Source organism: Ranitomeya variabilis, chromosome 5 (genome assembly GCF_051348905.1).
Source record: "Ranitomeya variabilis isolate aRanVar5 chromosome 5, aRanVar5.hap1, whole genome shotgun sequence".
NCBI lineage: Eukaryota > Metazoa > Chordata > Amphibia > Anura > Dendrobatidae > Ranitomeya > Ranitomeya variabilis.
Window position 1 is genome coordinate 456,734,793 of NC_135236.1, and position 25,184 is coordinate 456,759,976.

Here is a 25,184-nt window from a genome sequence, read left to right on the forward strand (position 1 = left end):
TCCGTTACTCTGATTTGCTCTTTGTCGTCCTACTCTGTTATGGCATTTGTGGACTCAGGCGCTACCCTGAATTTGATGGACTTGGAGTTTGCCAGGCGCTGTGGTTTTTTCTTGGAGCCCTTGCAGTATCCTATTCCATTAATAGGAATTGATGCTACGCCTTTGGCCAAGAATAAACCTCAGTACTGGACTCAGTTGACCATGTGCATGGCTCCTGCACATCAGGAAGATGTTAGCTTTTTGGTGTTGCATAATTTGCATGATGTGGTCGTGTTGGGTTTGCCATGGCTACAGGTCCATAATCCAGTATTGGATTGGAAATCAATGTCTGTGTCCAGTTGGGGTTGTCAAGGGGTACATGGTGACATTCCGTTGTTGTCAATTTCTCCTTCTACTCCTTCTGAAGTCCCTGAATTTTTGTCGGATTACCGAGATGTATTCGATGAGCCCAAATCCAGTGTCCTACCTCCTCATAGGGAATGTGATTGTGCTATTAATTTGATTCCTGGTAGTAAATTTCCTAAGGGATGGCTTTTCAATTTATCTGTGCCGGAACACGCCGCTATGCGGAGTTATATAAAGGAGTCCTTGGAGAAAGGGCATATTCGCCCATCGTCATCACCGTTGGGAGCAGGGTTCTTTTTTGTGGCCAAGAAGGATGGTTCTCTGAGACCCTGTATAGATTACCGCCTTCTTAATAAAATCACGGTCAAGTTTCAGTACTCTTTGCCTCTACTGTCTGATTTGTTTGCTCGGATTAAGGGGGCTAGTTGGTTCACCAAGATAGATCTTCGAGGGGCGTATAATCTTGTGCGTATTAAACAGGGCGATGAATGGAAGACAGCATTTAATACGCACGAGGGCCATTTTGAGTACCTGGTGATGCCATTCGGGCTTTCTAATGCTCCATCTGTGTTTCAGTCCTTTATGCATGACATCTTCCGAAAGTATTTGGATAGATTCATTATTGTATATTTGGATGATATTTTGTTATTTTCGGATGATTGTGAGTCTCATGTGAAGCAGGTCAGAATGGTGTTCCAGGTTCTTCGTGCTAATTCTTTGTTTGTGAAGGGGTCTAAATGTCTCTTCGGAGTTCAGAAGGTTTCCTTTTTGGGTTTCATTTTTTCCCCTTCTACTATCGAGATGGATCCTGTTAAAGTTCAGGCCATTTATGATTGGACTCAGCCTACATCTGTGAAGAGCCTTCAGAAATTCTTGGGCTTTGCTAATTTTTACCGTCGCTTCATCGCTAATTTTTCTAGTGTTGTTAAACCGTTGACTGATTTGACCAAGAAAGGTGCTGATGTGGTGAATTGGTCCTCTGCGGCCGTTGAGGCTTTTCGGGAGTTGAAACGTCGTTTCTCTTCGGCCCCTGTGTTGTGTCAGCCAGATGTTTCGCTCCCTTTTCAGGTCGAGGTTGATGATTCTGAGATTGGAGCAGGGGCTGTTTTGTCTCAAAGATCTTCTGATGGCTCTGTGATGAAGCCATGTGCTTTCTTTTCAAGAAAGTTTTCGCCTGCTGAGCGTAATTATGATGTTGGCAATCGGGAGTTGTTGGCTATGAAGTGGGCGTTCGAGGAGTGGCGACATTGGCTTGAGGGAGCCAAGCATCACGTGGTGGTCTTAACGGATCACAAGAATCTGACTTATCTCGAGTCTTCTAAGCGGTTGAATCCTAGACAGGCTCGATGGTCGCTGTTTTTCTCCCATTTCAATTTGTGGTTTCATACCTTCCGGGTTCTAAGAATGTGAAGGCCGATGCCCTTTTAAGGAGTTTTGTGCCTGATTCCCCGGGAGTTCCTGAGCCGGCTGGTATTCTCAAAGAGGGGGTAATTCTGTCTGCCATCTCACCTGATTTGCGGCGGGCGCTGCAGGAGTTTCAGGTTGATAGACCTGACCGTTGTTTAGCAGAGAAGCTGTTTGTCCCTGATAGATGGACTAGTAGAGTTATCTCTGAGGTTCATTGTTCGGTGTTGGCTGGTCATCCTGGGATTTTTGGTACCAGAGATTTGGTGGCTGGGTCCTTTTGGTGGCCTTCCTTGTCGCGGGATGTGCGTTCTTTTGTGCAGTCTTGTGGGACTTGTGCTCGGGCCAAGCCCTGCTGTTCTCGTGCCAGTGGGTTACTTTTGCCCTTGCCAGTCCCGAAAAGGCCTTGGACGCATGTTTCCATGGATTTTATTTCAGATCTCCCTGTCTCTCAAAGGATGTCGGTCATCTGGGTGGTTTGTGATCGCTTCTCTAAGATGGTCCATTTGGTACCCTTGCCTAAATTACCTTCCTCCTCTGATTTGGTTCCACTATTTTTCCAGCATGTGGTTCGTTTGCATGGCATTCCGGAGAACATCGTGTCGGACAGAGGTTCCCAGTTTGTTTCAAGGTTTTGGCGGTCCTTTTGTGCTAAGATGGGCATTGATTTGTCTTTTTCTTCGGCTTTCCATCCTCAGACAAATGGCCAATCCGAACGAACTAATCAGACTTTGGAGACCTATCTGTGATGCTTTGTTTCTGCTGATCAGGATGATTGGGTGACCTTCTTGCCATTGGCTGAGTTCGCCCTTAATAATCGGGCCAGTTCGGCTACTTTGGTTTTGCCTTTTTTTTGTAATTCTGGTTTTCATCCTCGTTTTTCTTCAGGGCAGGTTGAGCCTTCGGACTGTCCTGGTGTGGATTCTGTGGTGGACAGGTTGCAGCAAATTTGGACTCATGTAGTGGACAATTTGACATTGTCCCAGGAGAAGGCTCAACGTTTCGCCAACCGCCGTCGCTGTGTTGGTCCCCGACTTCGTGTTGGGGATTTGGTTTGGTTGTCGTCTCGTCATGTCCCTATGAAGGTTTCTTCTCCTAAGTTTAAGCCTCGTTTCATTGGTCCTTATAAGATTTCTGAAATTCTCAATCCTGTGTCGTTTCGTTTGGCCCTTCCAGCTTCTTTTGCCATCCATAATGTGTTCCATAGGTCGTTGTTGCGGAGATATGTGGCGCCTATGGTTCCCTCCGTGGACCCTCCTGCTCCGGTGTTGGTCGAGGGGGAGTTGGAGTATGTGGTGGAGAAGATTTTAGATTCTCGTATTTCGAGATGGAAACTTCAGTACCTGGTCAAATGGAAGGGCTATGGTCAGGAGCATAATTCCTGGGTTTTTGCCTCCGATGTCCATGCGGCCGAGTTGGTTCGTGCCTTTCATTTGGCTCGTCCTGATCGGCCCAGGGGCTCTGGTGAGGGTTCGGTGACCGCTCCTCAAGGGGGGGGTACTGTTGTGATTTCCGTTTTCGAACTCCCTCCTGTGGTCATGAATGATACTTCGGCGAGTTCTGTCTGTGGTCTCCCTCTGGTGGCTGTGAGTGGAGCTGCTGGTTCTGAGGTCGCTTCCTCAGCTGCCCTCGTTTGAGGCTGGCTTCTCTATTTAACTCCACTCAGATCGTTACTCCATGCCAGCTGTCAATGTATCAGGACTGGTTCAGATCTCTCTCGGATCTTTCTGATGACCTGTCTACTCCAGCAGAAGCTAAGTCCCTGCTAGTTCATTTGTTGTTCATTTTGTACTGAATATATTTCTTAGTACTTGCTAAGTTCTTGTCCAGCTTGCTAACATGATATTGCCTTGCTAGCTGGAAGCTCTGGGTTGCAGAGTGGCACCTCCGCACCGTGAGTCGGTGCGGGGGTCTTTTTGCACTCTCTGCGTGGCTTTTTGTAGTTTTTTGTGCTGATCGCATAGATCCCTTTCCTATCCTCAGTCTATTTAGTAAGTCTGGCCTCCATTGCTGAAACCTGTTTCATCCCTGTGTTTGTGACTTTCCTCTTAACTCACAGTTAATATATGTGGGGGGCTGCCTTTACCTTTGGGGGAATTTCTCTGAGGCAAGGTAAGGCTGATTTTCCTATCTTCAGGGGTAGTTAGCTCTTAGGCTGTGAAGAGGCGTCTAGGGAGAGTTAGGTATGCTCCACAGCTATTTCTAGTGTGTGTGTTATAGGATTAGGATTTGCGGTCAGCAGAGTTTCCACTTCCCAGAGCTTGTCCTGTCTTCTAGTTTAACCATCAGGTCATTCCAGGTGCACCTAACCACCAGGTCCATAACATTCTGCCCCAGTGTGTCCAGCATTTCTGCCCCCGTGTGTCCAGCATTTCTGCCCCAGTATGTCCAGCATCTCTGCCCCAGTGTGTACAGCATCTCTGCCCCAGTGGGTCCAGCATCTCTGCAACAGTGTGTCCAGCATCTCTGCCCCAGTGTGTCCAGCATCTTTGCCCCCAGTGTGACCAGCATTTCTGCCCCAGTGTGTCCAGCATCTCTGCCCCCAATGTCCAGCATCTCTGCCCCAGTGTGTCCAGCATTTCTGCCCCCAATGTCCAGCATCTCTGCCCCCAATGTCTAGCATCTCTGCCCCAGTGTGTCCAGCATTTCTGCCCCAGCATGTCCAGCATCTCTGCCCCCAATGTCCAGCATCTCTGCCCCAGTGTGTCCAGCATTCTGCCCCAGTGTGTCCAGCATCTCTGCCCCAGTGTGTCCAGCATCTCTGCCCCAGTGTGTCCAGCATCTCTGCCCCAGTGTGTCCAGCATCTCTACCTCAGCGTGTCCAGCATTTCTGCCCCAGTGTGTCCAGCATTACTGCCCCAGCATGTCCAGCATCTCTGCCCCAGCATGTCCAGCATCTCTGCCCCAGCATGTCTAGCATCTCTGCCCCAGCGTGTCCAGCATTCTGCCCCGGGGCCTCCTGGATCGCCGCTCTCAAAAAACAAAACACGAATTCTTACCTGGCCGCGCTCCTGCGGCGGGTGAAGCTGACTCCCTCCACACAGGTGAAGTGCGCACTCGTCGGCGACTGACAATGATGTCAGACACCGGCGAAGTGCACGCTGCGGCTCAAGTCAGCTGCCAGCCTCCGTTTGGCTGGCGGCTGTAAACTATTGATGTGCGGGCGCGGGCCCGCATGTCAACAAGGTGCCGCAGTGCCTGTAGGGGGGGCCTGGTGAGCAGATCAGACGGGGCCCGATGCGGGCCCCCTCTGCCCACTGGGCCCCATATGCCAGTCAGGGCAGTAATGCCCTGATGGTGGCCCTGGGTGTGTGCCACTAATTTTTGGAAAAGTGAACACTCCTGGTTGGATGTCAATCTGCTGGGTTGGGTATAGTGGAAGATGTGCCGGTCCCTGTTATACTATTTCTACTGTGCTGAAATTGATGTCACTTTGTTGGTGTGGGCCACTAATGTTTTTGAAATGTGAACACTCCTGGTTGGGTGTCCATCTGCTGGATTGGGTGTAGTGGAAGACCTGTTGGTCCCTATTATACTTTTTGTACTGTGGTGAAATTGATGCCACTTTGCTGGTAACTGCCACAAATTTTTGGAAATGTTAACACTCCTGGTTGGGTGTCTAAATGTCCATCAACTGGGTTGAGTGCAGTGGAAGGCCTGTCGGTTGGCCCCAATTATAGTATTTTTACTGTTTTGAAATGAATGCCATGTTGGTGATGTCTGCAACTAATTTTTGGAAATGTGAACACTTCTGGTTGGATGTCCATCTGCTGGGTTTTGTGTAGTGGAAGGTGTGTCATTTCCTATTATACTATTTCTGCTGGGGTAAAATTGATGCCACTTTGTGTGGTTTGTGCCACTAATTTTTGGAAATATGAACATGCTTGGTTGGGTGTCCAACTGTCCACCTGCTGGGTTGGGTGTAGTGGAAGACCTGTCGGTCACTATTATACTACTTCTACTGTGGTGAAAATGATGCCACTTTGTTGGTGTCTGCCAATAATTTTTGGAAATGTGTAGACTCCTCGTTGGGTCACCTGCATGTGTGTCCTTTAAATGACAGCCTCGGAGTCCTCCACTCTCTTTGCGTCAACAACCCGTGCTACTGATCTTAGATTTTTCTGACAATTGTAATCTACGAAACTGATAATTGTGCCACCTGAGAGTGGCTGAGCATCAATTTCATTTTTTTATCACTTATATAGTGCCAATAATTCAACCTTCGCTTTACCGACATTAACAGAAACTACTGGCACTCTCACCATTTGGTCTCACAATCTTATTTTACTATCTGTATGTCTTTGTAATGTGGGTAGAAAAATAAGTACTGGAAGTAAACCCTCATAAGCACGGGGAGAACATACAAACTTTTTGTAGATGCTGTCCTTGTTGGGGTTGGAACACAGACTCCAGCTCTGCAAGGCTGCTAATGTTTTTGCGTTGACGACTCAACGGTACCAGGGGTTGGAAGCCCATCACCGTAATGCAAACTGTGTGCCTCACTACTATCTTGGGGAAACCACTGTCAAGATTGTCTTCAAGCATGTTTTGATACCGCAGCATAGGCACGTACCTTTCCAGAGGGGGAAGGAACTGGCAAAATTTACTTTTATATTGTGGATAGAACACACTGGCAAACCAGTAGTCAGCATTATTTAGAATCATAACTATCTGTGTAACAATCATGTTGCAGATAGTGCTGCAAGACGGTCCTCATGGGTCGGTCTTTTTCATGAGGTCCAAGTCCACTGTGTGTTGGTGTTGGGATAACACTCAAACTTTCTTCCACCAACCCCTCCTGACACCCACGAACAACAGAGAGGGAATCATTATTGATTTGATCTCCTAACTGTTGTCTGTCCATCCCCTCTTCCTTCTCATCCTTTTCCTGGTCCTTCTCCAATTGTTCCTCCCATGGAAATCACCTGAGAGAAAACAGACCTGAAAGTATAGATATTTTAAACACTAACGACATCCTCTTCTGCTTTCTCCTCTTCTCCCGGTACCACCACCACATCCTTACCCAGACTATTTAAAGTGTGCTCCAGCATCATGTAGATAACAGTAATAGTGATGCTGATAACAGCATCGACAGTGCTAACCATCTTAGTAGCTATTTCGAAAACATGCAGAAGGGTACATAGGTCCATCATCTGTGTCCACTCTGCAAGTGTGAATTGGACCATGTCCTTACTGCGTTGTGACAGGCAATGCAAAATGTCATACTGCACCAGGTCTTGACACTGCTGCCACAGTCGCTACAACACGTGCAGAGATTAATTCCACGGTGTGGTCACATAGCATATCAACTGGTTAACTGGTAGTCTGAAAGATCTCGGACTAAGATCAACCGGTTAATTGGTTGTCCGAAAGATCTCTATACCAACTTAAGTGGAATGGTGGAAGTGAGCACGCAATGACAATGTTTTTTGCAGCAGCGCTTCCAGGTTGGGACAGTGGCATAGGAATTGCTGTACCATAAGGGTGAGATTGCGAGCCATGCAAGGCACATGTGTGAGGTTGACCCAGCATAGGGCAGCCACCAGGTTTGAACCATTATCGCACAAGACCTCACTGGGCTCCAGGTTCAGTTGAGACAGCCATTGCTCAAACTCGGCATGGATAGCTGTCCACAACTTTTGATCTGTATGACTGCGATTTCCAAGGCATATTAATTAAAACAATGCCTGATTGCGGTTAGCCCTGAATGTGCGGTATGGAGGTGGGGGGATTCTCTTGCAGTGTTGGAACATGTGTTTCATTAATGCAGAGGTTTAGGGTGCAGGTGGAAGCCCTAGAGGAGGTGAAGGAGGCAGAAGCACTGCAGGAACTGTTACATACAGAGGTCTGTTCTGCAAGCCCTGAGGATTATAAGACTTGGTGTCGGGTGACACCTTAGTGTCTAATGCTTTAATTCTCCATCCCCTGGGGTGTATTTGTTTAGTTCTACAATTATATTGTAGCTGTTTAGCAGTTTAGTTTTCTAACCCCTGTTAGGAATTGCTGTACCATAAGGGTGAGATTGCGAGCCATGCAAGGCACATGTGTGAGGTTGACCCAGCATAGGGCAGCCACCAGGTTTGAACCATTATCGCACAAGACCTCACTGGGCTCCAGGTTCAGTTGAGACAGCCATTGCTCAAACTCGGCATGGATAGCTGTCCACAACTTTTGATCTGTATGACTGCGATTTCCAAGGCATATTAATTAAAACAATGCCTGATTGCGGTTAGCCCTGAATGTGCGGTATGGAGGTGGGGGGATTCTCTTGCAGTGTTGGAACATGTGTTTCATTAATGCAGAGGTTTAGGGTGCAGGTGGAAGCCCTAGAGGAGGTGAAGGAGGCAGAAGCACTGCAGGAACTGTTACATACAGAGGTCTGTTCTGCAAGCCCTGAGGATTATAAGACTTGGTGTCGGGTGACACCTTAGTGTCTAATGCTTTAATTCTCCATCCCCTGGGGTGTATTTGTTTAGTTCTACAATTATATTGTAGCTGTTTAGCAGTTTAGTTTTCTAACCCCTGTTGTCTATTTTTTTTATTTATCCATCTTATTGTGTGTAGTGCTTTAGGTCTACAACTCTAGCTGTTTAGTAGTTTAATTCTCCAACCCCTGTTTAGTAGTTTAGTTATCTATCTTATGTTGTGTAGTGGTTTAGTTTTCCAAGCCTAGCTGTTTAGTTGTTTAGTTCTCAAACCCCTGTTGTCTAGTAGTTTAGTTATCCATCTTATGATGTGCAGTGGTTTAGTTCTCCATCCCTAAGCGCCATGCAAGCCTTGGGGATTGCAAGACTTGTGGAGCAGCCCCCTCCCTGACTGCCCCCACAGCCACCAGTGCCCAGTCATTGATATGTAACACCCCTGTGCATGCTTGCTCGTCCAGGTGTCAGTGTTGAAATGCACCCTGGCAGACATAGAATTTTTCAAGGAATGGGTGATGTTTGTGACATACCGGTATAGCGCAGGCACATCTTTCTTAGAGAAGTAATAGTGACTGGGCAACTAGTACTGGCGACTGCAATGGCCATCAGCTTTCAGAAACTGTCTGTATCCACAAGACAGAAAAGCGGCATTTCCATGGTTAGCAGATTGGAATGGCCATGCAATAATCACAGAGATCACAGGCCGTGAGTCATGCAGAAACAAGCACAGTGATCTTTGTATGGAAGATCTCTCAGCTGGCCCTCATCATCCAGACAGTGACATGATTGGGTGACGATCATCCGAAGTGGCTATAGGCTGTTCACAATAATTAGTTCTCAGAAAAATAATAGTGAGTGTACAGCTTATCCACCTCCTGATTAGAATTCAAGGAATATGTGTATATCCCACTATACAATCATTGCTAACTCCACAAGAACCCCACACTTCTTGCTGCCATCAGCAATCCTGTTTTTAAAAAAAGGTATAAATATGGGCTTGTTGGAACCATTTTTCTTTGGAGGTTCACACCATCAGGGTCTTCCATCCCTTCTCCCTCTGAGTAGCGGGTATATACTGTCCCCCAAGCTTGCCCACTAACTTCCTTGACCACTTTTCTGCCTTGCTGCCACACTTTATGTCCTCAGAATTGCCATCCCTTATCCTGGAAGACTTCCACAGCTCCAACTCCCCAACTCCCCAACTGCATCCCAGCTTCTATCTCTAGCCCCTTCTTGTGGCCTCTCACAACTTTCAACCTCTGAAACACACAAAGACAGTAACTCCCATGATCTGGCCTTTGTGCTGCTCAGTTCTATATCCTACCTAGATAACTCACCTCTTACTCTTTCTGCCCCATGAAATTAGGAGTATAATCACAACTTAGACATTTTTGGGCGCTCGCTAAAAACACATCTGTTTAGGGCGGCCTATCACGTTCCCAAATCAAAGTCCTCTTTATATACAGCATATTTTCTACTTCTCTGAGCATAATTCGACATCAAACTCAACCGTACTCAAAAGCCTCATGCAGCCTTTATCTACCCCCCATTTCCTCAAGATAGTTGGACCATCATTGTAAATAAGCACCTGTACTTTGTGTCCCCCCACCACATCGTAGATTGTAATTTCTGAAGAGCAGGATCGTCATCATTGTTGCTTAAATTGTTTGATTATCTTAAACTTTATAACTTTTGACTGTTTTATATGAACTGCTGACTTGTAAAGTTTGGCGGAATATGTTTGAGATATATAAATAAAGGTTATTTTTATTAGTAGATTGAAGATAATGAAGTTCAAGCTCTTAGCTTTGCCATGTGTAAGAGAAAACAATCTTTTACGTGAGCACAACTGCACAAATGAGGGCTCACTGCAGTGCTGACACAGGGAGGAGTAGATTGAACACAACAAGCTGCTGAACTGAAAGAAAGGTGCAGGCGGAGATATAATGATGGATTGAGAAATATGGGGTGAGATTGGTATGTAAGATCAGTCAAAAACAGCAGGCATGTCCACTTCCGTATCAGCTGACAGGCTCTCAGTCACCCCAACAGAGTAAACAAGTGGAGGTTCTGCGGCTGGAGACCTGTGTGACACTTGACATGGTGAGGGAGGAGGAAGAATTAGAAGATACGGTTGATGGGGTGGATGGTGGTTGGTGAGGACCACTAGTCTGCATTTTAGCATAGTGAGATTCCTAGATTAACATATGTTGATCATTCATGTGCCAATTCATGAATGTAGTAGTCAAATAATTGCATTATTTAACTGTATTCGGTCGTTTTTGAAAAAGTTGGCACATAACGTGATTTTTTTACATTTTTGCAAGTCTGAAAAAAAGACCCAAGATAGACAACTGCAGACCCACAACGCTACTGGCCACTGCCAGAGTTGGGGCTCAGGATGCATTGCTTGTCATGGTTGCATAACTATGTGTCTGTGGGAAGCCGCAACATAACCTCCTCATCTTCCTCCTCCTCCTCCTCCTCTGGGTTTAAACCAAGTGTGATTATCACCTCTTCGACATGCTTTCTGTTCTCTCACTCCTCAACCTGAGAGTCACCCACCTCCTCTTCCTGGACTTACAGCAGAGTGCAGTCCATGGGTCCCTCAAGTATCTGAGTCTCAACACGAATGGATCAACTCCACCCGCCAGTGTTAACGTCTGTTGATGGGGGTTTGGCTTCTGCTCAGACCCTACTTCATCCAGCTCTGGATCCAACTGAAAAGCAATTGGGCCATTGGTGCAGATGATTTCCTCCTCTTGACTCTGTGAATCTTTGGAGTACACTTCCGATGCCCATGGCATACAATGTGTGAACAGATCTAAAGACTCAGCCATCTTTGGTTCCCAACAGTCAGTTGGGCAGTTGGAGAGTTGTGATGTGGAGGAAAACAAGGGTAATTGGGGTGCCACCTTTAAGGACTGTATTGTGTGTGATGTTAAGGTGGAGGAAGAGGAGCAGAGGCCACTTGATGCAGTGCTTGCCATATACTGGAGCATATGTTATTTCTGTCCATCATCTACAAAGTGAATCGCTGTGTGGCTGCCAAAAGAAGGGAGTGGAGTAGCCCGTCCAGTAACAGAATTTGTAAAAATTCTGATCAATTGCTCACTGCAGCAAAACAAAGCTACTTCTCATACCTGTCTCACCCTAAACAGCTATTCAGTACTTTCAATTCTCTCCTTCGGCCACCAGCTCCCCCTCCCTCTCCTCTCATCTCAGCTAATGACTTTGTCTCCCCACCTGTGAACTTAACCGAATAATGTTCCACCTCATTCCAAACCTTACCACAGTCTCCATCCCAAGCCTAACCCACGTATTCAATGTGTCACTAACAACTGGTGTATTCCCTTTCTAATTGAAACATACCTCGATCACACCCATCCTAGAAAAGCCCTCCCTTGAGCCATCCTCAGTGTCAAGCTATTGTCCCATCTCATTTCTCCCCTAAACCTCCAAACTACTGGAACAACACGTCCATTTTGAAATGTCTTCCCACTCTTCCTCTTGCTCCCTCTTTGACCTCTTGCAATCTGGCTTCAGACAGCACCATTCCACTGAGGCTGCCCTGATCAAAGTCACCAATGACCTAATAACTGTGAAATCAAAGCAACACTAATTTGTCCTCCTCCTTCTCCTGGACCTACCATCTGCCTTTAACACAGTGGACCATTAACTCTTACTACCGAGTTTCTGATCACATGCCATTACAGAGTTGGCCCTTTCTTGGATCTCCTCGTACCTAACAGACAGAACATTCAGTGTCTCCCACTCCCACACCACCTTCTCATTTCGCCCTCTATGTGTCGGTGTCGTTCATGATTCAGTTGTAGGCCCGGGCACTATGCTTAGGGCACGCACTCTCCCTCCCTTTTAAAGGGACCGCCGGCGTCAGCCTAAGGTCTTCCCAGCCTATAGCTGGGCAACATCTTCTATTTAAGGCTCCTCCTCCAATATGGAGGTACCTAAGCTAAGTTGTTAGTTTGCCTTGCAAGTTGCTAGTTGTCAGATTCCCCAGGTCAGCCCATCTGCTTGTCTACCCTGTACCTGTCTGTGCTCTTCTGTCCATCAACTGTTTCATATCGCACCTGCCAGTGCCCATTTGTCTTACACCCTGTCCTGCCCACACATGCCAGTGCTTTTCTCTTCCTCAGCCAGTCCCATCTGCACCCATGGTTCCAGTGTCCTTACAGTGCCTGCCTGCGTTCTTAATCCCTCCTTCAGGCCGCAGCAGCCTTCCCTCTCTAGGGGGTCAGCTGTCACCCTCTGTAGGTCAGCAATGGAGTAGCACCTGGTGCCATCTCCTTGTCCCTCCTTGGGTAACAATTTTCACTTGCTGCCACTTATCCAAGTTGGAATTTGGTAGCCCACCTAGTTACACCCCTCCAGGCTTTCCAAGTGATATGCACAATGGTTCCACCACCTTGCTAGTTACAGTCTCCATCTGCTCTATTTTCTGTAGTGTAAGAAGTGTTGGTCCCTATTGTACTATTTCTACTGTATTGAAATTGATGCCACTTTCTTGGTGTCTGCCACTAATTTCTGAAAATGTGTAGACTCCTGGTCAAGTCTCCTTCATGCGGGTTGCCAGTAGCAGAAGGCCTCCGAGATCGTCAGGCCTTCACTTCCTTTGAGTCAGGTTCCCGTGTTACTATCCTTAGATTTTTCTGACAATAGTAGTCTACGAAACTGATATTTGTGCCACCTGAGTGTGGCTGAGCATGAAAGCAGGTTGAGCGGTTGCAAGTATCAGGACTCCCAGCACAGCAGGAAGCCCTCACCCACCTTGTCTTACTTTGATATTCAATTCAAAGCTGTAAATGCTGGCCCAGACTCCGAAACCTAATGCGTGGCTGATTGCTGCCGTGCCATGCTATAATTTGTACTGTGGGTGAATTGAAGCCACTTGTCTGGTGTCTGTCCCCATTTAAAATGTTTTGGCAGCATTTGGGCAAGTTTGAAGGTGTTGTGCATGCATTTGTTGCATGTTGCCATTGACTTTAATGGCATTCAGTTATGTTTGGTGAATATTCAACGAATATTGTAAATTTGGCTATTGTAATCTGAACAGAATATTTAAATATTCGCTCAACTCTAGTCTTGATAAATTGGGGGATAGTGATGGGCAAACTCATGGATGTTCAGGTCCAGATAAACATTTTAACCCCTTCACCCCGAAGCCTGTTTTCAACTTCATGACCAGGCCATTTTTTTTCAATTCTGACCACTGTCACTTTATGAGGTCATAACTCTGAAACGCTTAAACGGATCCTGGTGATTCTGAGAATGTTTTCTCGAGACATATTGTACTTTATGATAGCTGTAAAATTTATTCAATATGACTTGCATTTATTCATGAAAAAATGTTCAAATTTTTGTTTTTATGCCCTTAAATTAAAGAGTCATGTCTAGTGTTAAGCATTCCGATACCGCAAGTATCGGGTATCGGCCAATATTTGCGGTATCGGAATTCCGATACCGAGTTCCGATATTTTTGTGATATCGGAATCAGAAGTTCCCAGTGTATGGTTCCCAGGGTCTGGAGGAGAGGAGACTCTCCTTCAGGCCCTGGGATCCATATTCATGTAAAAAATAAAGAATTAAAATAAAAAATATGGATATACTCACCTCTCCGGCGGCCCCTGGACCTTACCGATGTAACCGGCAGCCTCCGTTCCTAAGAATGAGGAGTTTAGGACCTGCGATGACGTCGCGGCTTGTGATTGGTCGCGTGAGCGGTCACATGAGCGGTCACGCGACCAATCACAAGCCGTGACATCATCGAAGGTCCTAAACTCCTCATTCTTAATAACGGAGGCTGCCGGTTACATCGGTAAGGTCCAGGGGCCGCCGGAGGGGTGAGTATATCCATATTTTTTATTTTAATTCTTTATTTTTTACATGAATATGGATCCCAGGGCCTGAAGGAGAGTTTCCTCTCCATCAGACCCTGGGAACCATCCAGGATAGCTTCCGATACTTGTGTCCCATTGACTTGTATTGGTATCAGGTATTGGTATCGGCGATATCCGATATTTTTCGGATATCGGCCGATACTATCCGATACCGATACTTTCAAGTATCGGAAGGTATCGCTCAACACTAGTCATGTCACATAATATAGTTAATAAATAACTTTTCCCACATGTCTGCTTTACATCAGCACAATTTTGGAAACATAATTTTTTTTGCTAGGGAGTTAAAAGGGTTAAAATTTGACCAGCGATTTCTCATTTTTACAGCAAAATTTGCAAAACCATTTTTTTTATGGACCATCTCACACTTGAAGTGAATTTGAGAGGCCTATATGACAGAAAATACCCAAAAGTGACACCAATCTAAATACTGCACCACTCAAGGTACTCAAAACCACATTCGAAAAGATTATTAACCCTTCAGGTGCTTCACAGGAATTTTTGGACTGTTTTAAAAAAAAAAAATGAACATTTAACTTTTTTTCACAAAACATTTACTTCGGATCCAATTTGTTTTATTTTACCAAGGGAATCAGGAGTAAAAGTTGTTGTGCAATGTGTCCTGAGTACGCTGATACCCAACATGTGGGGGTAAATCACTGTTTGGGTGCATGGCAGAGCTCGGAAGGGAAGGACTGCCGTTTGACTTTTCAATGCAAAATTGGTTGGAATTGAGATAGGACGCCATGTTGTGTTTGGAGAGCCCCTGATGTGCCTAAACAGTGGAAACCCCAAACAAGGGATGACATTTTGGAAAGTAGACTCCCTAGGGAACTTATCTAGATGTGTAGCGAGCACTTTGAACCCCCAAGCGCTTCACAGAAGTTTATAATGTGGAAACATAAATAATCATATTTTCTTCACAAAAATGATCTTTTAAGCAAATTTTTTTATTTTCCCAAGGGTAACAGGAGATATTTGGACACCAAAAGTTGTTTTCAATTTTATTCTGAGTACGCTGATATCTCATATGTAGGGGTAAACCACTGTTTGGGTACATGGCAGAGCTCGGAAGGGACGGAGTGCCATTTTTGAATCCAGACTTTTAATGGAATAATCTGCATGCATCATGCTGCGTTTGCAGAGCCCCTGATGTACCTAACAGTTGAAACCCCCAAAATGTGACCCCATATTGGAAACTAGACCCCCCAAGGAACTTATCTTGATGTGTTGTGAGAACTTTGAACCCCCAAGTGTTTCACTAAAGTTTATAACGCAGAGCCGTGAAAATAAAAAATCAATTTGTTTTCCACAAAAATTTTTTTTTACAAGGGTAACATGAAAAATTGGACCCCAAAAGTTGTTTTCCAATTTGTCCTGAGTATGCTGATGTCCCATATGTGGGGGTAAATCACTGTTTGGGCACATGGTAGAGCTCAGAAAGGAAGGAGCACCGTTTTTGAATGCAGACTTTGATGGAATGGTCTGCGTGCGTCATGCTGCGTTTGCAGAGCCCCTGATGTACCTATACAGTAGAAACCCCCCACAAGTGACCCCATATTGGAAATTAGACCCCCCAAGGAACTTATCTAGATGTGTTGTGAGAATTTTGAACCCCCTAGTGTTTCACTAAAGTTTATAACGCAGAGCCTTGAAAATAAAAAATCATTTTTTTTCTACAAAAATGATTTTTAGCCCGCAAAATTTTTAGATTCACAAGGGTAACAGGAGAAATTGGACCAAAAAAGTTGTTGTGCAAGTTGTCCTGAGTATGCTGATACCTCATATGTGGGGTAAACCACTGTTTGGGTGCATAGCAGAGCTCGGAAGGGAGGGAGCACCGTTTTACTTTTAAAATGCAGAATTGCCTGGAATTGAGATCGGATGCCATGTCGCATTTGGAGAGCTCCTGATGTGCCTAAACAGTGGAAACCCCAATTCTAACTCCATACCTAACCCCAACACACCCCTAACCCTAATCCCAACCCTAACCATAACCCTAACCACACCCCTAACCCTAATCCCAACCCTTATCCTAACGTTAACCTCAACTGTAAACGTAATCAAAACCCTAACCCCAACTCTAGCCCCAACCCTAACCCTAGCTTCAACCCTGACCCTAACTTTAGCCTTAACCCTAACATTAATGGGAAAATAGAAATAAACACTTTTTTTATTTTATTATTTTCCCTAACTAAAACGAAGTTTTTACTGACACCCGCATTCGATCACCGCTGCACTCACCGTGAGACTGCTGTGATCGTGTCGCGGTACTTGTACGGCGGCTGTCAGAAATGCAGTTCCCACAGTGCAGTACTAGTATGGTGCATGTCAGGAAGGGGTTAAAAAGTTTGGCTTGGGTACCAGAACAGTACCCAAACCCGAATTTGGACCCCATCTTGATGAATGGGGGCCCAAATATCCATTTTTTGCCAGTCTGTCATCTGCATGACAGCATGGCAAACACTGTCTCTGATCGGCAGTAAGATTATTACCACCTGTCAGATAGCTGTTGTTCCCATGCTGTCAGATGACAGTGCGAGCCAGCAGCTGTTACTGGCAGTAAAACGTTTACCGTAAGTCACAGTGGTGCAGGCTGCAATCATCAGCTGTCAGCTTTATCTTGGCTGGTTGTCGAAAATTAAAAATGCCCCCACGCCATTTTTAAAAAATTATTTAAATAAATAATTTTAAAAAATGGTGTAAAGTTCCCCCCATTTTTGTCAACCAGCCAAGCTAAAGCAGACAGCTTTGGGCTTGTATTCTGAGGCATGACACCTCCTGACGAAGAAGCGAAACATGCGTTGGGAAAGTGGGGACGCTATGCACACACTAACATCTTGTCATGTAAGTGCATTCATTACATTCTTTTTGCCTGATATGTCAGACTATTAGGAACACTTTTATCTTTTATACTTTAATTGGCATTATTTGTTTAATTTCTAATTAGGTTTCACACATATACTTTGTGTATTTTCTGGCCACATGCAAAATGCTGTCACTGCTTGGTCAGCAAGAACCTTGTTTTATATTTCCTTCTTGGTATCTATTTTTTTCTTTGAATAATAATAAACTTTTCATTGGCAACTTTTACTGTCTTTTACTTATGGTGCTTAAGCTATATGTTCTGTAGAATATCTTTGTATATTTAACTTTTTTTCTGTTTATGTTTATTGCTTACTTTGCTTTTTGTTAATTTTAAAGACATATTTTGCTGGTTGTCATTTCAGAGGAATGTCTTCTTCCAACATAGTCATGCCTCTTTAACAGGTCTCATTTCCTGCACCCATTCTCCACCCTCCATGCCTAATTCCTCACCTCTCTGATATTCCAAGCTAAAAGAAACCTTATGAAAGCGCTGATTTCTAGCTGGCTAAGGGCTGTATTCTGGGGCATTAGAGATTTATTGACTCTTCATTATTGACTCTTCTGGGTGGTCTCTGTTGGAGCATCTTAGATGTTCCAGTTACGTTGACAAATATGTAAATAGGTCAGGGTCTTTTTGCTAATAGAGCAAGTAGTACAGCTGGACTGAGCATGATGGTACAGTGGTTAGCACTTCTGTCTTGCAGTGCTGGTCAAATGGCTTTAAATCTAAAGGACAACGTATATTATCATTCCACATAAACTCAATTAAGTTGCGCTCAGGGCGGTGTGGGGGCCATATCAACACCTCCAGGCTTTTTTCTTCTTCTTTACTCTGAAGATACATTGGCTGTATGTTTGGGATAGTTGCCCTGCTGCAGAATAAATGTGGAGGCAATAGGGCACCTTCCTGATGACACTGCATGATTGAAAAAGGCCTCCCTGTATTTTTCAGCATTGAGGACATCAAGAAGTGACAATGATGAAGACCATAGACACAACGGTCAGTCAAAGAAAGTTAGTGCAGCAAATGAAACACACAACATGCTTACTTCCCTATAATATTGAAAAATGTCTAGCAGTCCCATCATCTCAGAACTCACAGCAACCTGTGGGACCCAGTTACACTCATCTACTGTTGGAAGTCTGGCCAGAAATGGTGGCCATGGAAGTGTAAATTGGTCCCTGGTGGTAGTCGTGTGTGCGGTCTACCATTTCCAAGTTGGGGGCCAGATACAGTAAACTTTGTGTTGTTTGTGCATGTGTGCGACATTGTATCTAACTAAATGTGATACTTCCATCTTCAGCCCCATTACAGTTAAGGAAAATTAACTCATTAGCAGCTAAATAATTTGAATGCTGATATGCTCTCAATGGAGAGGTGAAATGAAAAAAAAAGTGTTATTTTGCAGTGAAGCCACTATTACATCCTGTTACCAGTTCAACAATAATTTTTAAAAAAATATTTAGTGAAAAATCCTTATTAAAAGGAGTTTTCGGAGATACCAGAGAAGATAATCTTTAAAAGATTTTTTTCTACATTTTATTATTTGCGATTGTATTGATTGTCTGCTTGTGCAAGGCGTGTTCATTGTGTGTAGCTAGTAGTGTTGTTCAGTAAGCAGTCTCTTTTAGGCCTCCTTCACATGCCCATTTTTGCAGTACGTGTACCCATTATAATCTACGGTGCTGAACACATCCATGTGCTTGCACGGACTGTGTACAAACCACACAAAGACAGGTCCATTTTTCCCAGTAGCATGGATGCCAAGGACCAATACAAGTCTATGGGTCCATCTAAAACATGTTCTGCACACGGATGGCATTCGTGTTTCATTGGTGTTCCATCCATGTGCTTTATGTGTTTAACATAGCCAAATATAGGAGATGCTTTGGAATTGATTTTTCTTAAGTCATGCCGGAAAAAAATGGATGTTGCATGAATGGCACACTGATGACTCAATATATACGTACCTATACTGTATATGTACAATATATGATACTTCACTAAATATCATAGCTACAGGGCATTATGGAGAAACCTGTACAGCAATGCAAAAAGACTTGCCTGTTCTCTAATTCTTCAGCACTTTGGGAATTTTTTTTTCGTGACCCTCAAATTGAGTCTCAGTGTTTGAATTCACATGAAACCACAAAACCACGATCCTCTTCGGATTGTATTGCTCATCTCTAGCAAGTAGTGATGAGGGAGTATACTCGTTGCTCGGGTTGTCTCTGAGTATTTGTAACTGCTCAGAGATTTCATTTTTGTTGACGTATATAGTATAGTATAGTTAGTAAGGCCGAAAAAAGACATTTGTCCATCCAGTTCAGCCTATATTCCATCATAATAAATCCCCAGATCTGTGTCCTTCTACAGAACCTAATAATTGTATGATACAATATTGTTCTGCTCCAGGAAGACATCCAGGCCTCTCTTGAACCCCTCGACTGAGTTCGTCATCACCACCTCCTCAGGCAAGCAATTCCAGATTCTCACTGCCCTAACAGTAAAGAATCCTCTTCTATGTTGGTGGAAAAACCTTCTCTCCTCCAGACGCAAAGAATGCCCCCTTGTGCCCGTGACCTTCCTTGGTATAAACAGATCCTCGGAGAGATATTTGTATTGTCCCCTTATATACTTATACATGGTTATTAGATCGCCCCTCAGTCGTCTTTTTTCTAGACTAAATAATCCTAATTTCGCTAATCTATCTGGGTATTGTAGTTCTCCCACCCCCTTTATTAATTTTGTTGCCCTCCTTTGTACTCTCTCTAGTTCCATTATATCCTTCCTGAGCACCGGTGCCCAAAACTGGACACAGTACTCCATGTGCGGTCTAACTAGGGATTTGTACAGAGGCAGTATAATGCTCTCATCATGTGTATCCAGACCTCTTTTAATGCACCCCATGATCCTGTTTGCCTTGGCAGCTGCTGCCTGGCACTGGCTGCTACAGGTAAATTTATCAATAACTAGGATCCCCAAGTCCTTCTCCCTGTCAGATTTACCCAGTGGTTTCCCGTTCAGTGTGTAATGGTGATATTGATTCCTTCTTCCCATGTGTATAACCTTACATTTATCATTGTTAAACCTCATCTGCCACCTTTCAGCCCAAGTTTCCAACTTATCCAGATCCATCTGTAGCAGAATACTATCTTCTCTTGTATTAACTGCTTTACATAGTTTTGTATCATCTGCAAATATCAATATTTTACTGTGTAAACCTTCTACCAGATCATTAATGAATATGTTGAAGAGAACAGGTCCCACGTAGCTGCATGATTTATGCCTGCTAGACAGCCAGAGTACATGTGGGGGTTGCCTGGTTGCTAGGGAATCCCCACATGTAATCAAGCTGTCTAGTAGCTGCAAATCAGGCAGCTGCGGCGAGGAAAACTAAATCTTCGAGCAGTCACAAATAGCAATGAGTATACTCGCTCGTTACTACTAGCAAGCACTGCTACTGCAGAGGAGAGGGTAGAGGTTTTGTTATTGACTGAAAGGAGTGTGTTTGCAGCGACACCAAAGGAGTCTGAAGGTGTCTGCATGAGTGTGAAGAACAATTCTCCAAAAAAAAAATGTTTGCCTCCTGTGAGACTATTGCAACCATCTCGCTAGTTGCCTCATACACAAAGCCCTCACTGATTCCTGGTCGACCTGTACATAGAATATGCTACATATGCATTAAAACACTCATATTAAAGCAATGTTTCACTAGATTTTGCCAAGTAATCTGTGAGCAGCATAATATAGGGGTAGAGACCCTGAATCACGTGATGTGTCACTACTGAGCTGCTTAGTATGTTTTTAATAAAATCAGTGTTTTAATCTGCTGATAATATCACTAGAGGATTAGTAAACCTGATGCCATGTAGTCCTCCATATTCATGAGCTCTCTATAAGCCTGCCCCCCACCGCCGATTTGCAGCGGTGTACTCTTTACGTGGAGAGAAAACTGCCAATCAATGATGTTAGCGAGGTTACTCACAGACCTAATAAATCTGCAGCCGACCAAAAAAAGTGATTTGTCAAAATTACAGCAAGTAGCCCAGTAAGTGATACATCACTGGAATCATGGTCTCCGCTCCATCATTCTGCTGCTCTCAGATGGAGTAGAAAATACGACAGATTCACTTTAAACTTGCTGATATGATTCAAAACATAAAAAGTTATGGTGGTAAATGTATATACAAGAGAGATATTTTACATCTCACTGTGGAAGCTCTTCATATGCACAAAGCAGAACAAGAAGACAACATTTTCATCTATATATGAGACAATGAAGCTACAACTATGCATTTTTTTAACAAAATCTGTGATGTTCCTGCTTCCAAACGGGTTTCTTTTAGGCTGTAATCCAGCACTAGCTATCTGTCTATAAAAGATCATGTAAGCTAGTAAATGAGGATTTGATGTAGAGCGACACCTAGTGACAAGCTTTATATCGTTATGCGCATAGCGTCTAAAAATGAATGTATTGGTGTACTAGTTCTTTCTGATCAATAAATGTACTTTCCTCTTCTCTAGATAGAGATTGGAACTGTACTGCCTATTGTGAATAGACCCATTCTGTCTCCAGAGCCAGTTCAAGAAGAAATTGAAGAAGAAGAGGAATCTACACCAAAGTTAATTGATGGATCTTCACCACAGGGGCCCTTGTCTCCTGGAGTCCAAACTCCTGAAGCGAGTGGAGGTTTGTGTCATTAGTATTCAGTTACATGAGCCGAGCAGACAGCTGTACAGTAACGGAAAAGTTTAAAATGACCTTCACATGACTAAAGGCTTTTTAGAATATTGAATGTTTGATATTTCAGGTATTTTGCATTTACACGGTTCTGTTTTACTCAGCTGGATTTAGATGTTAATTTCAGGATAATTACTGTATGTGGTTTTCTATTAGCAACTGTATTTGACAAAAGTTTGAGATATAGTATTGAATGCAAACAGCTTTTGATGCTAATTTTGAACATTTTTAATGAAATGTGGAATTATTTATTTGTGATACAGGATATTATTTTTTACGTTACAGTTAAACCATGGCATCTTATATGCTGGAGGCTGTATACTTCAGTTGAAAGGGTGTACTAAAGTTTTCAAGGACCATAAGAACTTTAGAGTTGCCTCCATAATATGTAAATCAAGACAGACCCTTAATACCACTATAAATAGTTCCTTGCAAAAGTGTAGAAATGAGCAGATTTCCCATAATAGCTAAAAAGTAAAATTTTAGGTATGTCTGACCAGAATTCCTTCTATATTGGTTTGGTTATGTCTCAACTGGTGAATTGGGTCCTCAAAGTCCTTGTTCTTGATGTGCAGTTGTTATGCAGCACAAACAGATGACATTGGCGCAGCAAGGTGTTATGTTGAGAGACAGGACAGAGAATTTGAGTAGTAGACCTCTGTGAAATAGGAGACTCAATTAATAGAGACTGATAACACAGAGGAGAGTATGTCATGGAGGCTTTTGCAGAATGGATAACCAGTACAGCAGACTGTAACAATGTAACAGAGATGGGTGCACCATAAAGTTCATTGGAAAGATGAATAAAAGGGATGAGCGAGCATCAAAATGCTCGGATGCTTTTTACTCGAACTGAGCAATTCCTAATGCTCGAGTATAATGGGAGACAATAGAAAATCCGAGCATGTTGAAATTGAAGTAAAAAGTGATGAATAGAATGGAAAACAGCATGGGGAAGACCCCTGGAAGCATCTGCAACTCCCAGACCACTGCTGAGGACAATGGTGTCATACTTTTATGAATGTGAGTAAAACATTCAAAATCCTGGAGAAATGTGGAGTTTACAGGGAAAAAAAAAAGTTAAGAAACATTCTTTCCTGCAAAATAACTTGTATATAAGGAAAAATGTAAAAATTATTTAAAAAAAAAATAATTTAAGTATACCCAAATTTAATTTTTTATTAAAACATTGGAAATTTTAGTGTAATATATGGAGGAAGCAAGAACTTTCAAAAATCTGATATACACCCTTTATTAGACATGAAGGAGGGCCTCAGACACATTCTGTTCAAATTGTCATGTAGTGGTAATCCTAGATTCATAAAGGCTGTGCACTAAGTGCAAATCCTGTCAAAAATTACAAGCAGCATCATCCATACACCCCTGAAGGCACCAAGTGTAGTGCCTCATTTAAATATTGTGAACAAAGTGTTGTTGTGAAGGACCCGTAGAAGTGCCTACTGGCCGTCGACCGCTGCGTCTCATCTTCTCACTTCCTTGCTGTTTTTATATGATTTCCAAATAAAGGACATAAATGGGATGATGAGTGGCTGTACCACTTCTTCCTCATATTTATGTGGAGTGGCACCCTAGGTCCTGAAACCGGCATCTATTCATAGTCCCGGAGAAGTGCAGCTGTGCCTGGCCGTTCTGATCACTCCTACTTTTGATTCATTGAAAGTGTAGTTGTGGTACTACTACACTCAGAGAAGCTCTGCACAGAGTGCAAAGCCAGAAAAAATTATAACTAGGGTCATGCCTCAAGGAGTGTCATCCAGTCATCTATGAACTATTGAAAGCTGGCAGGCATCATGCAAAATTTTGAAAGTGTAGTTGATGTACTCTTACACTCATAAAGGCTTTGTACAAAGTGTAAAGCCAGGAGAAAATTATAAAGAGGGTCATCTAGTCATCCATAGACACTTGAAGGCAACAACTGGCAGGCCACAATCAAATATTGAAGATTTAAAACACTTTGTATTGCTGTCATATGATGGTGTGGAAAAGTTGGGGCAATGTGACTACTTATCTTTGTGGGATAAGTTTTACTTTTGATCTACACCATTGGTTTTAGCATCTTATATACAGGAAAATGGGAGAAAAATTCCAAGTGCAGTGAAATTGCAGAAAAGTGCAATTCCATAACTGTTCGGGCTTTTTTTGCCATGTTCACCAAATGCTAAGACTGACTTGATGTTCTGATTTTCCAGGTCATTATGAGTTTGAAGATACCAAACATGTATAGTTTTTTTTTTATTTTTTTTATTTAATAATTGGGGGAAAAAAATTCAAGTAAAAAAAAAAAATACAGCATTTTCTGAGACTCGTAGCGTCTCCATTTTTCTTGATCTGGGGCTGGGTGAGGGTTTTCTTTTTGTGTAGTGAGCTGATGTTTTTAGTGATACCATTTTTGTGTAGAATGTTTTGATCTCCGGTTACTATTGATAGATCAGGCAATTCTGAAGCAGGCGATACCAAATAAATATACCGTATTTTCTGGCGTATAAGACGACTGGGCGTATAAGACGACCCCCCAACTTTACCAGTTAAAATATAAAATCTTCTTAAAAGTCGGGGGTCTTCTTATACACCCTATGTCGTCTTATAGGGCCGGTGAATATGTGCCTTTTGGGGGGGGGGAGTGGTCCTGATGACGACGAGGGGGCGTCTCACAGGAAAGTGAGTATCCCCCATTACCTCATCATAGCGCTGCAGCGTGGGGTCTCTGTGCTGGGAGCGGCGGCTACTGTGCTGTGGGGCGGCAGCTCCTCTTCTGCAGTGTGGGGCCTCTGGTGCTGTGGGGCGGCGGCGGCGGCATATCTTCATGCAGTCGGGGCTCCTCCGGCATCTCCTTAAAGCTCGGAGGCCCCGCTGGCAGCTCCATCGGTACAATGCGGTGGCCTCCGGGAAAATGGCCGCTGCTCAGATTCAGATCTTGTCCCGAGATTTCGGGAGACGAGATCTGAATCTGAGCAGCGGACATTTTCCCGGAGGCAGCTCAAAAGGTGCGATGCGGTGGCCTCCGGGAAAATGGCCGCTGGGGGCAGCGCATGCTCAGATTCAGATCTCGTCTGAGCAGCGGGCATTTTCCCGGAGGCCACCGCATCTGCGGTCCAGCTCACCCCAAACCATCTCCATTGAGATCAGCTCTGGTGACTCTGGAGGCCAGGTCATCTGGTGTAGCACTCCATCACTCTCCTTCTTGGTCAAATAGCCGTTACACAGCCTGGAGGTGTGTTTGGAGTCATTGTCATGTTGAAAAATAAATGATGGTCCAACTAAATGCAAACCGGATGGAATAGCATGTCGCTACAAGATGCTGTGGCAGCCATGCTGGTTCAATATGCCTTCAATTTTGAATAAATCCCCAACAGTGTCACCAGCAAAGCACCCCCACACCATCACACCTCCTCCTCCATGCTTCACGGTGGGAACCAGAGTCCATCCGTTCACCTTTTCTGTGTCGCACAAAGACATGGTGG

At 44.0% G+C, this 25,184-nt stretch overlaps 1 protein-coding gene across 1 annotated transcript in view; it reads left to right on the top strand.

The window, feature by feature from the left end:
• EPYC (epiphycan) overlaps nt 1-25,184 on the top strand; it is a 96,557-nt gene that overhangs the window by 22,653 nt on the left and 48,720 nt on the right. The window contains exon 3 of the mRNA XM_077265429.1: nt 21,486-21,651. Within this exon, the coding sequence (XP_077121544.1) occupies nt 21,486-21,651 (166 nt within the window). The remainder of the gene's footprint in view (nt 1-21,485; nt 21,652-25,184) is intronic.